The sequence below is a fragment of the Mastacembelus armatus genome, chromosome 10 (assembly GCF_900324485.2).
Source record: "Mastacembelus armatus chromosome 10, fMasArm1.2, whole genome shotgun sequence".
Taxonomy (NCBI): domain Eukaryota; kingdom Metazoa; phylum Chordata; class Actinopteri; order Synbranchiformes; family Mastacembelidae; genus Mastacembelus; species Mastacembelus armatus.
Window position 1 is genome coordinate 24,679,662 of NC_046642.1, and position 17,396 is coordinate 24,697,057.

General features: G+C 46.4%; 1 protein-coding gene across 1 annotated transcript; it reads left to right on the forward strand.

Moving 5' to 3' along the window:
* The first annotated feature begins 2,261 nt into the window (after positions 1 to 2,261).
* Positions 2,262 to 2,750, forward strand: LOC117152694 (testis-specific gene A8 protein-like). The gene has a single exon (XM_033325401.1). The coding sequence runs from the start codon at positions 2,262 to 2,264 to the stop codon at positions 2,748 to 2,750; it is 489 nt and encodes a 162-aa protein (XP_033181292.1).
* The last annotated feature ends 14,646 nt before the right edge of the window (positions 2,751 to 17,396 follow it).

Below are 17,396 nucleotides of genomic sequence, written 5' to 3' on the forward strand. Positions count from 1 at the left end.
CTGTAATATGCATGAAAAATAAAATATCTCAAAAATTGGAAAATGTTAAATTTATACCCTAAATGGGCAATGTACCTGTGTAAAATTGAAAATAAATATTATATTTTGAAAAAAATCATGGAAGTGTGTTATTATAGCCTAGATACATTAGAAAATAGCAATTAATTAATTTTCCAAAATATGTATAGGGTTAAAACAGATTTTGTTGAATTTTGGTGAAATCCAGAACAGCAGCAGCACCAAATAATCACAAGAAAATCAATTTAAGTGACTGACAGGTGTTATGGCCGGCCCCCTGGATTTGCTGATTTTGCTAAAAGTGGAGAGACAGTGAACAACCTTTGCACAAGCAGGTGTTGGCATTAATGAGGTGGGTTGTTTCCTACCTCATCCATTTTCTTAAATGTCTTTGGAAGAAAAATTGGAAGTTAAGAAACTGGGCACACGTGGGGTGTTTTACACCATGTCAAAGGGTTACTTGGACCATGCACGGTATGTGGTTTTTAGTGTTTTATTGGTTTAGTGTTTGTAAATAACTGCCAACAATTTGTTTAGTGCTGGTGGAGGCCTGAAGATAGAGGACACCTGAACAAACATGTAGGGTTTTTTCCAATATGAGTCCACCCCTTTTGACAAAGATATATAAACCTGATCCTGTAACACAAAGTCAGAGATTTCTGTAGACTTCTCTCCAGGCACCCGTGTTTAAACCTGAGATGATTCATCACACTTGTGTTTGTTTCTGAGAATTAGCAACTCTCAAACATAAAGAAATTTCCACAACACACAGCCAAATGATATCCAAATAGCCCAAAAGGAAAAATGTCAAAATCAGAAATTTTGTGTTAGTTGGTTTCAATGAAAAGATTGGCTAACAGCAGATGTGGCTAAGAATTCACTTTTCTGTTTGCTTGCTTTTTGGAGACACAGCTTGGACCAAACAAGGAATTGTGGATTTGAAACATTTATCTGACAAAAATAGGAAACATGAATGTAGCACAAGTCACATTGGAAACAGTGCAAAGCTTTCAGTGTTAGGTAGAGTTAACATTGCCTGTCAACATTGATATACAGAGACACAACAAGTTGGTAAGAAAAACCACGCATTCACCTTCATGGATTGTGGACTATATTAAATTTTGTGGGGCTCACCGGCTAGCTCTGTGGAGTCGCTCACAGATCATTTGGAAAATAATCTTCAGATTGGAGAGCAGATCATTCAAAGGGAGAGCGAGGCGCAGTTGCAGATTGACCAGCTGAGACGAGGTCTAGCGGCAGCAGAGGACCAGAATCACTTGTTGCAGCTGCAAAAGCTAAAGCAACTATCCCAGTGTGGGAATGCAGACACACTCTGTGACTAGTATTGCAGTATAGTGTAATCCTATATGTTTAGACACGTGACAGGGTCACCGCTCTTCACTATGTCTTTACTATGAGGGAAGGTAAAAGGGAATAACAACTTCATATATGGTAATGGTCCGAATTCCTTTTGTGGAAAAGTACTGGTATGTAGGGCGGTGGCCACCAGCTATATCTACGGGGATGAGGAAAATTGGACTGACTGCCTGAAGAAGGCATTGACAATATACTTGGCGCCACAGAAAGGTAAGCAGGAACCTTTTCATGAATTCTGCATAATTGGCATATTCTAAAATTGCAATTGTCAATTTGTGAATCGGGATAGTTATAAATTTGGACGGTTTGGGGTGGTAGGTCGTCATTTTGTGTTGGATCGTTTGACAAAAAAATAAAATAAAACCGTGTAGGATCGGTGTAACGGACACCATAGGAGACGGGAACAAGAAACATGTTTAAGCTCTTTATTTAGTACTCACAATATGTATGGGAAACGAGGAACCAGGAACGGTGTGTCTAAGGGAAGGTTACCGAGATCAGACAGAGAGTAGGAGTGAGGGAAGTCCATATATACTGGAGGGAGAGTGCAGACGAGGTGCAGGTGAGTGACTAGGGAACAGGTGAGACTGATTGTGGTGATTGCCAGGGGAAAAGCCTGGCAGAACCGTAACAGTACCCCCCTCTCCACGGCCAACTCCTGGGGGCCAAACCCCCCTCCTGAGGACAGGGAACCGTGGAGACTGGGGAGAGAGGAGGCTGGAGACTGGGAACTGGGGAGAGAGGAGGCTAGAGACTGGGAACTGGGGACAGAGGAGGCTGGAGACTGGGAACTGGGGACAGAGGAGGCTGGAGACCGGAGAGCGGCGGTGGCAGCTGCGGAGGCGGCCACTCTAGAGGCTCTGGGAATGCTGGAGATAACTCTGGTAATGCTGGAGGCTCTGGCGGCTGAAGAAACTCGGGCTTGGACTGCAGGAGGGACTCGGGCTCGGACCGCATCTGCTGCAGAGGCAGTTGCAGCTCCGGAAGTGGTGGTTCTGGAGATCGCGGCAGAGGCAGTTGCAGCTCCGGAAGTGGTGGTTCTGGAGATCGCGGCAGTGGCAGTTGCAGCTGCGGTGGCGGCGGCTCCGGGGGCCGTGGTAGAGGCAGCTGCGGCTGCGGCGGAGGTGCCTCAGGAAGGTCTGGCAGCGGCAGTAACTCTGGGAACGCTGGAGGCAACTTTGGGAACGCTGGAGGCAACTCTGGGAACGCTGGAGGCAACTCTAGGAACGCTGGAGGCGGCGATGGCTGGAGAGGCCCTGGCCCGGACGGCTGGAGAGACCCTGGCCCGGACGGCTGGAAGAACTCTGGCTCCGACTCTGGCGGCCGAGGAGGCTCCGGGAACATTGAGGGCATGAGAGGGTCCGGGAGATTAGAGGGAAGGACAGAATCCAAGATGGGCTGCTTGGGGAGCTCTGGCGGCTGCCGCGGCGGCAGCTCGAGGTACGCTGGCGGTGGCGCTGGCAGGTGAGGCGGCCGTGACAAGGGAGACGACCGGGGAGAGGGAGACAGCCGTGGCCACGACTCGGAAGGCTCCGTAGGCTCGGCCGGGTGCTGCTGCTGCTGGACTGGCGGCAGCGTAGGTGGGCCTGGGAGCGGAGGCGGGTTCGGCAGCTCGGGAAGCAGAGGCGGGTCCGGCAGCCCGGGGAGCAGAGGCGGGTCCGGCAGCCCGGGGAGCAGAGGCGGGTCCGGCAGCTCTGGGAGCAGAGGCGGGTCCGGCAGCCCTGGGAGCAGAGGCGGCTGCCTCTTCGGGGGAACTGGAGATTGAGGGGCTGAAGGCGCCGGTGGCTGAGGGACCGAGGGCGCCGGTGGCTGAGGGACCGAAGGGGCGCCTCGCAGTCGACGCCGAGGCGCCGGGATAGGCCGGCAAGGAACCTCGGCGCGTGTGGCTTGGTTGCGGCGCCGAGGGACTGGGACTGGCAGCGGCGGCGGCGGCACTGGAGACGAAGGCAGCGGCGGCTGCTGCTGCGGGCCCGGAGACGAAGGTGACGGCTGCTGCTGCGGCGGCCGGGGAAGCCGCTGCTGAGGCGGCCTCCGCCGGGGAAGCAGCTGGCGATTTGGCCGCTGAGAGCGCTGAGACGGCCGGGGAAGCTGCCGCTGAGAGCGCTGAGACGGCCGTGGAGGCTGCTGCAGAGGCGGCTGAGACGGCCGGGGAGGCTGCTGCAGAGGCGGCTGCCTCTTCGGGGGAACTGGAGACTGAGGGACTGCGGGCGCCGGTGGCTGAGGGACTGAGGGCGCCGGTGGCTGAGGGACTGAAGGGGCGCCTCTCAGTCGACGCCGAGGCTCCGGGATAGGCCGGCAAGGAGCGGGCTGAGCCTCGGCGCGTGTGGCTTGGCTGCGGCGCCGAGGGACAGGGACTGGCAGCGGCGGCGGCACTGGAGATGAAAGCGGTGGCGGCTCCTGCGGCACCGGGGACGAAGGCGGCGGCGGCTGCGGCGGCTCGGGAACCTCTGATAGGTGGACGGACCCACAGACATTAGACCGGGAAGTGTTGCTGAAGTTCACCCCAAAAAGACAACCAAAGACAGGACAGATAGTCCTCTGGGTGGAAGGAACATGGCATCCAGAGATAAAGGAGGCTGATGAAGAAGGAATGAATGGCTCAGCTGGAAAGGTGACTGGTAAACTAGAGGATCCAGGTCCTAGTGAGAACTACTGCCAAAAGCTCAGATCATGGGGACCCCCCAAGGGTCCCCCACCTCCCCCCAATCAGTCCACCCAATCCATTGAGAGCAGCGAGGACGAAAAGGACCGACTGGAGGACGGGGAGGTAAACCAGCATCATTCTTTTCAAGCACCCTTGTTGGCTTCGGGAGGAAGAGTGAAGTATTGGCCGTACGGGCTTGGGGATGTGCGGGCGTTGGTGGATCAACTTCCCCCAGTGGCAGAGGGAGGAGGACTGTGGCGTGGTAAATTGGACAAGCTGACCGCAGGACAGAGATTGGCATTGGGAGACTTAGAGAGGCGGTTATTCAGAGGTGCCTGACCAGTATAGATGCACGAGACCTTGAGAGGGCAGGATGAGGAGCCGTTTGCGCAATGGGCTGGTGACCTGAGCAGGGTGATTAGAGAAAAATATCCATTACCCACTTCATCCGCCGTGCCCAAACTGGCATGGGACTCGAAAGAAAATCCAAGGACCTTCTTGGATCAGACTAAGGAACTGTGGGTGCGTCATACTGGGTGTCATCCTGGCAAACCAGGGCCCCAGAGGGAGTGGTATAGACAGGCGGTGTTGGAGGGAGTACCGGAGAAGGTAAAAACTGCTATGTGTGACAATCCCGATTTACAGGGGGCCGACTCTGTAGTGTGGGAGAGACATCTGGTGCACCATCTGACTCATGTTCAGCAACAATTGCAAAAGGAAGAAGCGCAGAATCAGGGCCTCCAAACTCAGCTTTTAAAAATACAGCTGTCAGAGGCCCGGCAAAGGGTTAACTGGTTCATATCGTGGACGAGGTGGCTGTCCATCCTATAACATGCCAGTGATGGATTGGGGATCTCCCGTGACCTGGGATGATCCCTACCAAGAATGAATACACCCCATCGAGAGGCCCGGACAGCAGTAAAACTACGGCAGATCCGCTGCTGCCCGTGATGGTTAATTACATGAAGTTGTCGTTTTTGGTCGACACTGGGGCAACGTGCTCCATGTTGAACACCACCTCAGAATCTACGCTGTCGACGCAGACTACCACAGTTATGGCTCTGTTATCACTCTGCCGGTGACACTGCCACTACTCACACAAGTGGGCCACCAGTACGTCCGCCACTCCTACATCTACTCTCCGGGCACTCCTGTTAATCTCCTGGGCAGGGATTTACTGATCAAACTGGGGGCTACTATTCTCTGCTCCCTTGAAGGACTGAGTGTGACTCTACCAGATGGCACGTGCTTGCCTTGTACCCGGTAGGGAATGTGTGCAGTTCCTACTTAGACCCTCTGAGGAAGAGGGAGCAGACATTTACTGGGCTAAACTTTGCCCTGAACCACCAGACCAGGGAGGCATCTGGTCAGCATATCAAAGGTGGCGCCCCTGGATCTCGCTCCTTGACCCCTACGTCCCTCCCCCGGACCCTCTCCATGTTACCCTCTTCTATGACAGGCTCCAAACCGATTGGTACAGGGAAGAGTTCGATCAGGTCGTAGGAGATTCTTGGAGCATCGATACGGAAAATATTTATGTGGCACCAGAAGGTGTGGCGGCAGCGGTGAAGCTGCTCCCGGAACAACAACAGTGGTATCAAATGGAGGAGGACTCTGCACCCCATGCCTCTCTCGCACTACACCCGAGTCATGAGGCCAAAGAATTGGGAGGTATCGTTAAGAGGGCATTGACTCACTCAGACTGGAAGCCCACCTCAATACCGCAGGTCTCATACGTTCTCACTATACAGACTTTTTGCATTCAGCTTTCCGCTACAGACACGGCGATATTGGAGCATTGTGAGGTTTCTAGGTATCACGGGAGAACAAAAAAAAAAACAGACCATCATTTGGCTGCCAGCATGCTTGCCACTCTGCCGGACTCACTCTGGGCGCACTCGCCCACGGATGTGGGATTGACAGATTGTGCGCTAGTCACTTTCCAGGTACGGGAAGGGCCCCCTTTGTGGGTCCGCCAGTACCCCCATAAACAGCAGGCAGCAGAGAGGATCCGGGACACCATTGAAGGCCTCTTACAAACAGGCGTCTTGGAACCCTCCTATTCCAATTGGAATACTCCGATTCTCCCGGTTGAGAAGAAAGGTACCGTAAATATCGCATGGCCCACGACTTGAGAGCAATAAATGATATTCTGCTCACGCCTACAGTGCCGGTGCCTAACCCCTACATTGCTCTGGCTAATCTCGACCCAGCACAGAATTGGTTCACCTGGCCAATGCTTTTTTTCTGTCTGCCATTGGCAGAGAGTTGTAGGGATATCTTTTCCTTCACATATCAGGGAGCCCAGTTTCGGTATACTAGATTACCTCAGGGCTTCGCGCTCTCATCCAGCATATTTAATCAGGTACTGAAGCAGGCGCTCGTCACTTGCCAATTGCCGGACCAGACCACCCTTATTCAGTATGTAGACGACCTCTTGCTTGCGGCGCCATCTGCAACTGCCTGCATACAGGCCACTAAGACAGTCTTGATGCTTCTGGCAGAGAGGGGTTTCAAGGTTAGTAAACAGAAACTCCAAACCTGCAGAAGACAAGTCTCCTTTCTGGGGCGTTTGATCTCTCAAAAGGGGGCAGGGTTGTCCCCTGCCCACAGATCCACCATACTGCACCACCCCAAGTCCCTGCTGGTAAAGGACATGATCTCCTTCCTTGGTCTTACAGGGTACAGCCGCTCCTACGTCCCGGATTACACCAACCTCACGAGCCCCCTTCGACGGATGGTGAAAGACCAAGGTCTGAGGAACCTCTCCGCCCACCTTGTTTGGACGACGGAGGCAGAGCAAAATTTTATCTGCCTTAAACAAGAACTGGCTACAACAGCTGCGTTGGCCATTATTGATTTCACAGATATGGGAACCACCGTTCAAGGGTTCAGGTACGTACTGATGTGTGTGGATGCGTATTTAGGGTGGCCAGAGGCGTGGCCCGCCAAGAGGGAAGATAGTAAAACGGTTATTAAATGTTTGATAAATTATTACATCCCCAATCATGGCTTCCCAGAGAAAATTAGGTCAGATAATGGGACGCATTGTAAGAATCAGGATTTGCAGAAAGTGGAGGCCATGATGGGGTTGAAACATGGGTTTGGAACGGTGTATCATCCATAGTCTCAAGGAAAGGTGGAAAGGATGAATCAAACTGTAAAAACTAAATTGGCAAAAATCTGTGCACAGACCAAATTGAACTGGATTGATGCATTGCCATTGGCACTCATGTCCATTCGCTGTTCTGTTAATCAATTCACTGGGTTTACCCCCTTTTGAACTTCAAACAGGGAGACCCTTTCCGGGGCCCCACACCACTAGCCCAGTAACCACAGTAGAGAATGAGGGTCTGTCAGCCAAAGCATATTTTAACTTTCTGCAAGCTCTCGTTTCAGCTTTCTCCCATCAGGTGCCGGACCAGCAGGGCGACAGATCACAAACTTCACCCGACGCCGACTGGGTGCTGCTGAAGGTGATAAAAAGGAAGTGGTCAGAGCCACGGTGGACAGGACCCTATCAGGTGACAGAGAAAACATCCCACGCAGTGAGGTTAAAGGGGAAAGGAGATACCTGGTACCACTGGTCGCAGTGTGCACCAGGAGAACCACCATCCAGATCTCTGACTAAGGTCCAGGAAGATCTCCAACAACATACCTCTGTCTCAGTTGAGGCAGAGAAGGACCCTCCTCAGAAAGGGGCAGAATAATCCCCGGGGAGCGAGTCAGGTACTGAGGTAGTCCACCCTCATTCCGAAGAAAGACGAAGCCGTCCGAAAAGGGAGGGGGTGAGAAAGAGCGCCCCTCTCCGACAAGGGGCGTGCCAAGCCTCCAGCCGACGAATCAGAGCGCAGAGGAAGGCAGCGTTGAGGGATTGTTGGTTGTGATTTTGTGTGGTAGTTGTAGCCGTTGATCTATTTAGTTTATAGTGTATGTTTAGTTATTGCCAGATAGTTTAGTTAACAATTGGGGAGTTAAAGTGAAGGTGTTTGGATTTGGGAAGGTATTGGGGGTCCTTCCGACCCTGACTGTAATGATTGTTGTTTTGTGTTTGGTCTGTATTTGTAGGCATACTGGTCACATGTGGGTGTTGCTGCATTCCCTGTATGAGATCCTTGGCGCGCCAGGTAATTTCATCCACCATAGAGAGGCAGGACCCGAAGGTCCTCATGCCTTTATTGGCTACTGATCCTGATGATGTAAATAGTGGTGTTGCCATACTAAGGCCTATTGCTTTGTGATCTCCTAGGGGAGATCAAAAGGGGGATATCAAATTTTGACATTTACATAGTAGGGGTGGGCTCTTAGGAGAGCCCAAAAGGGGGAAATGTGGGAATGCAGACACACTCTGTGACTAGTATTGCAGTATAGTGTAATCCTATATGTTTAGACACGTGACAGGGTCACCACTCTTCACTATGTCTTTACTATGAGGGAAGGTAAAAGTTAATAACAACTTCATATATGGTAATGGTCCGAATTCCTTTTGTGGAAAAGTACTGGTATGTAGGGCGGTGGCCACCAGCTATATCTATCCTATAGTTTCCTCTATAGCTCAGCTCTCTCCGTGTGTCCCATGAGGGTTGATCTCCAGAGTGCTCTGTGTAGTTTTAATAAAACCTGTAATCAGCTGAAGCACCCAGCTGATTACAGGTTGTGTACTTCCTCATCAACGGACCTGTGTAAAACATGTGAGTATTCAACATCAGCTCCAGACTGAGCTACAGGAGGCACGCTCTGAAGCTGAAAAATGGGTACTAGACATAATCTCAAGATTTGATGTCAGTTCATAGACCAGGTCAAATGTTTCTCAAAGACTGTGCTACCATCTCACACAGGTAGACAGGTAGGCACAGGATCAGAAGGAGCTGTGGGAGGTGATATTGCTTCACCAACAGTGCCCTCTTCTCCCTGGGCGTATGGAGGAGACTGAGCCGGTGGTGGATTGTCAGCATGCGGAGGTGGTCTGCAGCAGGACATGGTTTGATCATCTGTAAATTCAGCTGTTTGCCCTGAATATAATATTGGTGCAGAAGTTTTTGACTTCTAATGCATCATTTTTGTCACTGGTGACTTGTTCTTCTAATTTTGGCAACATGACCACTTCAAGTATTTTGACATATGCAAACTGATCCATGATCCCTGGTATGCGATAAATAGGCCCAACACCATAGTAGGAGAAACATGCCCATATCATGATGCTTGTACCACCATGCTTCACTGTCTTCACTGTGTACTGTGGCTTGATTTCAGAGTTTTGGGGTTGTCTCACAAACTGTCTATGGCCCAAAAAGAACAATTTTACTCTCATCAGTCCACAAAATGTTCCTCCATTTCTCTTTAGGCCAGTTGATGTATTCTTTGGCAAATTGTAACCTCTTCTGCACATGCCTTTTTTTTAACAGAGGGACTTTGCGGGGGATTCTTGAAAATAGATTAGCTTCACACAGATGTCTTCTAACTGTCACAGTACTTACAGGTAACTCCAGACTGTCTTTGATCATCCTGGAGCTGATCATTGGCTGAGCCTTTGCCATTCTGGTTAATCTTCGATCCATTTTGATGGTTACCTTCCGTTTTCTTCCACGTCTCTCTGGTTTTCCCTCCATTTTAAGGCATTGGAGATCATTTTAGCTGAACAGCCTATAATTCTTTGCACCTCTTTATAGGTTTTCCCCTCTCCAATCAACTTTTTAATCAAAGTACGCTGTTCTTCTGAACAATGTCTTGAACGACCCATTTTCCTCAGGCTTTCAAATGCATGTTCAACAAGTGCTGGCCACCTGATTCACACCTGTTTTTTCACAAAATTGATGACCTCACTGATTGAATGCCACAGTGCTACTTTTTTGAACTAATATGCTATTTTTCAACTAATTGCCCAATTGCACAGCCTTAAGAGCGTGCATATCATGAATGCTGGGTTTTGTTTGTTTTCTGAGAATCTACTGCACCTACTGGTAACTTGTTTGCCATGTAGCAATAAAAATTAAAACCTGGATTATTCTGGTTAGTCACATTGTACTGCTATTATTTTGAACAATACTGTATAAATCAAATAAATGTGATGTTACCAGAAGAGGAGTTATTCATAAAAACCTAATAAAAATTAAATCCACTCCTCTTATTGAACAGAAAAACAGAACTGTCAGATGTGGATTATTAAATATCAGGTCTCTTTTGTCTAAATCTGTTAGTAACTGATTTGATAACTGATCACCAAATTGACTTACACTGTCTTTCTGAAACCTGGCTACACCAGGATGAATATGTCAGTCTGAATGAATCAACCCCCCTCAGTCATAAAAATTGTCATGTTCCTCGAAGCACAGGTTGAGGTGGAGGAGTAGCTGCAATCTTCCACTCAAACTTATTATTAAACTTTCATCCTCAGAACAATTATAACTAATTTGAGAGCCTCACTCTTAGTCTCTCACATCCAAACTGGAAAACACAAAAACCAGTTCTACTTTCATGGTTTCAAAATAGAAGCTAAGAAATGCTAATATTTGCTCTGCTTTGCTTCAGTATCAGTCATCAGTGACATCATGCACTCTTGCTTTTGCTCTTCAGCTTTTTTCAAAATTTTTTGTCTGTTTTCTTCTCTTCTTGTGTGAACTTTCAGCTTTATATACAATTTATATATCAAAGTAGTTGAGATTTTTGTCTTCTTTCAGATAATGCTGTTCTCATTTTGATAGGACCTGCGGTTTTTCCACCAGGTGGCCAAACCCACAGTGTGTGACTGCTCTATCTCTCATTCACTCCCATTATAAAAGAGTTTCAGGAGTTCTGGTGAAAAACACAAGTGAATTCTGTTTCTAATTCGCCACCAATCCTTCATTTTTTGGAATATCTTCACAAGAAGTGGATCAGTCTCTTTGTTGAAGTCTCTTGGCACAGTTAGTGAAGGGATTATTTTGATAGGTCTTACAGTTTTTCTGTAGTTCTGCATTTTGTGAGGTGAAGTTTTTTCAGCTTCTGTACTGTGTGTGTGTAAAGGGTTGTGTCACTGTCACTCCCCCTCCGGGCTTAGGTCACCATAGCAACAGCTCACAAAGCAATAGCAGAACAACAGCTCCCTGTGGTTGATAATTAGACTGAGTGGCTGTCTAATGTCCACTGCTGTTACACATGGGGACCATTCAGCAACCTGACCTTAAAACGGACTTTTGCAATTGGCATACAGCTTCAGGTACCAACTGAGACCATTTTAAATGCGTCTTCTTCAGGAGGACATGGTCAGACCTTTACAATAAAAATCTACAGTTATGTATATGAAGTTATTGTAGTGATGCAAAGTACAATAAATATTCAAATTTAAAGTTCAGATCTTAATTCAGGGTCACATGAGTCTCCTGCAGCATACTGACTTTTCAAGATAAAAGCCTTTTTATTACATAATTTCAAAATAAAAGCTAAGAAATGCAAATATTTGCTCTTTCCCAGCACATTTTCCCTTTCAGCCTTTTGACCAATGCACATAGGTTTATTCTTTACTCAAACTACTTTCATTCCTTCAGGTCTTCCCTTTTTTCAGTCTCTCCTTCTATATTCTCTTCTTTCTCTATAAGACAACCTTCCTTCAAATACTCCTGCTTTAGTTACACATTTGTTAGTACTGGTGCATATGCAGCCTTACCTGAGTTCAAAGAGATCAGAAAAACATTACTGATCAGAAATTAAAATCCTTTTTCTTCTCAGAGACTATGCCACTTTGTTTATTGAGCATTTGCCATCTTTAACAGAGCATCCAAAAAAGGGTCACACTGGGAAATCTTTGTCTCAGCTACTTGACCAAATGCCTCTTTGCCTACTAAGTTGCTAGTAAGCCCATTCTCACAACAAAACATTTCCTTCCAGTGTCATCTTGTGAGTAAGGGAGCAGTACCAGATATCAAGCAGACATCCTTGCTTTGCCCTAGTAATGGTGGTTTTTTAAATGGGCACGCATTGCTTTTGTTTTAGGTCTACTATGTTACCACTCTGCAGTTGTTATTTGTGTTACTATTACATAGCATTTGGAAAATGTTATTATATAATGTATATATTATGTAAATGTCACATAAGGAATAGTTTAAAAGTATAACCCAAAAATGTTGTTACCGGAATTCTTAATCCTTACTGGGGTACTGAAACCCAGGCTCTTCATTGATAACGACCATGCTGAATGACTGACCTTGCCCTCTGGTCCAGAGGCTGTACAGTCCCTCATAACTGAGATAAAAGATGAGCTGAACTTGATCTTTGAATTTCACTTTCAGTTTCAAGACTCAGAGTTTGACAAAGCACTCTTTATTTTAGGTAACAGAAAACCTGCCATCCAGGGCAACTATTAAGGTAGTTAGCTTAGTGGATTTGAATCCGAATTCAACCAGCACAAATGACACTTATTCATGCCCTTTGACAATACCGACACACCTGAACGTCTTTGCCAATGGCCAGAAGTCTTTGTTGTTCCAGTTTTCTCATGAGGTGGAATATGCTCTAAGAGAGGCTAATGCTGCATTTGAGAGAGAAGGGAAACCCCTTAGATTGACTAGGGAGCAAAAACACAATATATTGGATGGAATGGCTGCCGAGATACATAAGCATAAAGCATATCCAAGTACCCAACAGATATGTGTTAATTAGTAAACACCCCTGTTTCAAAGAGAGATGTTCAGCAACAGGGTATGAATTATATGAAAATCAGCCGTGCTTTAAAATGGGCAACTACGGAAGTAAACTGGCCAAGGCTGGGATCATGGATGTGGCTGTGAACTCAGGAAAGCGTAACAGAACCAATCCAGGTGGTACTGCATCAAGGTCCCTTTGGGGACTCCAAGGATTCGCTGGAGAGGCAGAGGCTTCAGATGGTTGAGAAGTTCAAGAGGACATCAATAGAAAGCGACATGGTTCTTATCCATCAGTGTATGCAGCGCACCTTTGCACTTTGACGCAAAGAAATTGTAAATTCAGCACCACCTGTTGCATAGTTAAAAGAAAGACAGCCTGCTCTTTTCTGTGAAGCTTAGATGGAAACTGCATGCCAAAGCATACAATTTCTTCCAATGTCTGAAAAAGTACAGTGGGTACGGAAAGTATTCAGACCCCTTTAAATTTTTCACTCTTTGTGTCATTGCAGCCATTTGCCAAAATCAAAAAAGTTAATTTTATTTCTCGTTAATGTTCACTCAGCACCCCATCTTGACAGAAAAAAACAGAAATGCAGAAATTTTTGCAAATTTATTAAAAAAGAAAAACTGAAATATCACATGGTCATAAGTATTCAGACCCTGTGCTCAGTATTGAGTAGAAGCACCCTTTTGAGCTAGTACAGCCATGAGTCTTCTTGGGAATGATGCAACAAGTTTTTCACACCTGGATTTGGGGATCCTCTGCCATTCTTCCTTGCAGATCCTCTCCAGTTCTGTCAGGTTGGATGGTGAACGTTGGTGGACAGCCATTTTCAGGTCTCTCCAGAGATGCTCAATTGGGTTTAGGTCAGGGCTCTGGCTGGGCCAGTCCAGTCGGAAGCCACTGCTTTGTTATTTTAGCTGTGTGCTTAGGGTCATTGTCCTGTTGAAAGGTGAACCTTCGGCCCAGTCTGAGGTCCTGAGCACTCTGGAAGAGGTTTTCTTCCAGGATATCTCTGTACTTGGCCGAATTCATCTTTCCTTCAATTGCAACCAGTCGTCCTGTCCCTGCAGCTGAAAAACACCCCCACAACATGATGCTCCCATCACCATGTTTCACTGTAGGGATTGTATTGGGCAGGTGATGAGCAGTGCCTGGTTTTCTCCACACATACCGCTTAGAATTAATGCCAAAAAGTTCAATCTTGGTCTCATCAGACCAGAGAATCTTATTTCTCATACTCTGGGAGTCCTTCATGTGTCTTTTGGCAAACTCTATGCGGGCTTTCATGTGTCTTGCACTGAGGAGAGGCTTCCGTCGGGCCACTCTGCCATAAAGCCCCGACTGGTGGAGGGCTGCAATGATAGTTGACTTTGTGGAACTTTCTCCCATCTCCCTACTGCATCTCTGGAGCTCAGCCACAATGATCTTTGGGTTCTTCTTTACCTCTCTCACCAAGGCTCTTCTCCCATGATTGCTCAGTTTGACTAGACGGCCAGGTCTAGGAAGAGTTCTGGTCGTCCCAAACTTTGTCCATTTGAGGATTATGGAGGCCACTGTGCTCTTAGGAACCTTGAGTGCTGCAGAAATTCTTTTGTAACCTTGGCCAGATCTGTGCCTTGCCACAATTTTGTCTCTGAGCTCCTTGGGCAGTTCCTTCGACCTCATGATTCTCATTTGCTCTGACATGCACTGTGAGCTGTAAGGTCTTATATAGACAGGTGTGTGCCTTTCCTAATCAAGTCCAATCAGTTTAATTAAACACAGCTGGACTCCAATGAAGGAGCAGAACCATCTCAAGGAGGATCAGAAGAAATGGACAGCATGTGAGTTAAATATGAGTGTCACTGCAAAGGGTCTGAATACTTATGACCATGTGATATTTCAGTTTTTCTTTTTTAATAAATTTGCAAAAATTTCTACATTTCTGGTTTTTTCTGTGAAGACGCTGAGTGTACATTAATGAGAAATAAAATGAACTTTTTTGATTGTGGCAAATGGCTGCAATGACACAAAGAGCGAAACATTTAAAGGGGTCTGTATACTTTCCGTACCCACTGTATGTTGTCATATTAAGTCAGTTTATATGTCTTTTGTTTTTCATTTCTCCTCAGCTCTACAGTGAAATTCACAGAATCACTAATTCTTTTTATGCTGCACTTGATATTACACCTCACCTCACACCATGCCTTGAGGGAGCACCTCAGCTCCTCAAGCTTTACATAAAGAGAGAACTGGGCGTTATGATCAAGAACAGGTCATTTATGTTTGTTACATCTGCCATGTATTGATTGTGTGTGACTTTTTTTTTGCAGGAAGCGGAGGTGCGTCTGCGGGTCAACCCTTGGTGGATTGGTGCCCTTTAAAAAGGAGAGTGGGACCTTAGCTCGGGGGCGTCCTATACGGCAGCCCTGCAAACCTGGGAGCCAAGGAAGAACGTGACTCCGCCTCCCGTTGGTCTAGATTCCTGTTGCGACGCAGCAGTCCTGTGGCTTTCGGCTCCTGTCTGTATTTGCTGAGTTAGATTTTTTAAGGTGTTGGGCGCGGTGGTTTGTTTTTTTACGTTATTATTTTATGTTAGGTGTTAGATTATGTTAGGTAGGGACAGAGGAGGCTAGTCCGGTACGACGGTCCTAAGGCGGGCTGGCCTGGCTTGTTTCCTTCTTTTGTTTGGTTTGGCCGACCCTTCACCGTCTTATGTCTTTTGTTTGGTGACTTAATAGCTACAATTGTGTGCTCCTTCTGTTGTCGGAAAGCTTTATTTCATCAATAAATGATGGTTTTGAGTTTTTGTGATGTGTTTAATGTTGGCCTCTTGTTGTGTTTAGGGGAGGTCGTAACAATGTTCTTGATTTATTCATTTATATTGACTGTGAATGTTGTGCATATCCCAACAAGTTACTGACCAATTTTTAAATATTGTTTGTGTTTGTTTTTTGCCATCAGGACAAGAACAATATAAATGCATCTAGAACTGGCCTACCAATTTACTTAAAGGATTCACCAGAGATCTTTAAAATATGCAAGGTTTGTATTCTTTGTATTTTGTACTTTGTATTCTCATTATCATTTTGCAAGGTGATCTTACTAATTAAACTCAAAGTCTTCTGCTGCCTATCTGCTTTTTTTAATCAATTAAAGAGTGCCAATACCTACTTCAGAGTGCAAATGTTAAGATTCTGGAACAGTGAATATGCATGTTCTTTTCAGGATGAACTGGGAGGAAATCAAGAGGGGGCAGTCGCTCTGGTGGCAGTATTGGACCAAGATGAGATGCCTGCAGGAATTTCCGTTTGAAATGCAGAATGTGGCCATCGTGCTTGAGGATCAGGTTGTCATGTCCCACAGATTTTGGAGAGATGCGCTAGTGATTTTGTTTTGGTTGATTTATGCTCTCCATTTGAGGCTATCCTGAGAAGTACAGTGGCTTCTTTGAGTTGATTCAAGTTTTACTTCTGAAGCTTGATGACGAGAGAAGGTTGCTGAAGCCAAAATTGTAGGCTTGGAGAAATGAATTTGTGTAAGATATTTAGTCATTCCGGGCCAGTAATGTCTAAAAGATACACTGAATTACATTGTGCCAGGTTAATACATTAATGCTTCACTGACATTTTAGTGCTGAAAATACTGACCACAGTTGTTCCCACTTCTGACTGTATTTGGTTATATTAATTTAAGGAGGTATTGTTCTGCTTTGATGTTTACGCAGATCCTTTTTAAAAAACTGAGAAAATGTGATAATGTGAATTTCAGGGCATATTTATATATCTCTATATATGTCACATATTTTTAGAGTTGTATTAATATCTAATATGTCCTTTAAGTGGTATTATATTAGCCTCTCTTCATTGGCTCCCTTTAAAATCTAGAATAGAATATAAAGCTCCTTCATAATTTAAAGACCTCATAGTATCATATTATCCCAATAGAGCACTTCGCTGTCAGAGTGCAGGTCTACTTGTGTTTCATAGAGTTTCCAAAAGCAGAATGGGAAGCAGAGCCTTTAGCTATCAAGCTCCTCTCCCGTGGAACCAGCTCCCAGTCTGGGTTCAGGAGGCGGACACTCTGTACTTTTAAGGCTAGACTTTAAACCTTCCTTTTTGACAAAGCGTATAGTTAGGGCTGGCTTCAGGCAACCCTGAACCATCCCTTAGTTATGCTGCTATAGGCCTAGACTGCCTGAGGACCATCGGTGCACTGAGCTCCCCTACCCTAACCCTCCCTCACTTCCCTTCCCCTCTCCTCTCCCCTCACATGTATATTCCACCATTGAATATCACTAACCTTGAGTTCTCTCTCTCTCTCTTTACCTTCTGCAGGTGTCCCCGGTCCTAGAGATGTATATCGCTGATGTGCAGTTGCTGGCCCCACCAACCTGCAGTGCCTATTTGTTATTTATTGTTGCTGTTCTTTTCTCTCTCCTCTATCCACTTACCCCAACTGGCCAAGGCAGATGGCCGCCCTAACTGAGCCCGGTTCTGCTGGAGGTTTCTTCTGTTAAAGGGAGTTTTTCCTCTCCACTGTCGCCAAGTGCTGCTCATAAGGGATTTGTTGGGTGTTTTTTTGTTTGTGATTTGGTGCATTGAATTTAATAAGGATTAATGAGGAATATTTCTAAACTTTTGCATTTTGGGATGTATTAAAATGATCTTGATCTTTCCACATTATTTATCCAGGCTGGACACAGAGAGTTACGTAAACATAACTTTTTACTTTAGCTTTTAAGTTAGCATGAGCA

What these genes read in the sequence shown, in the direction of transcription:
- LOC117152694 (XM_033325401.1), top strand. Translation starts at nt 2,262, where the DNA reads ATGCTGGAGATAACTCTGGTAATGCTGGAGGCTCTGGCGGCTGAAGAA.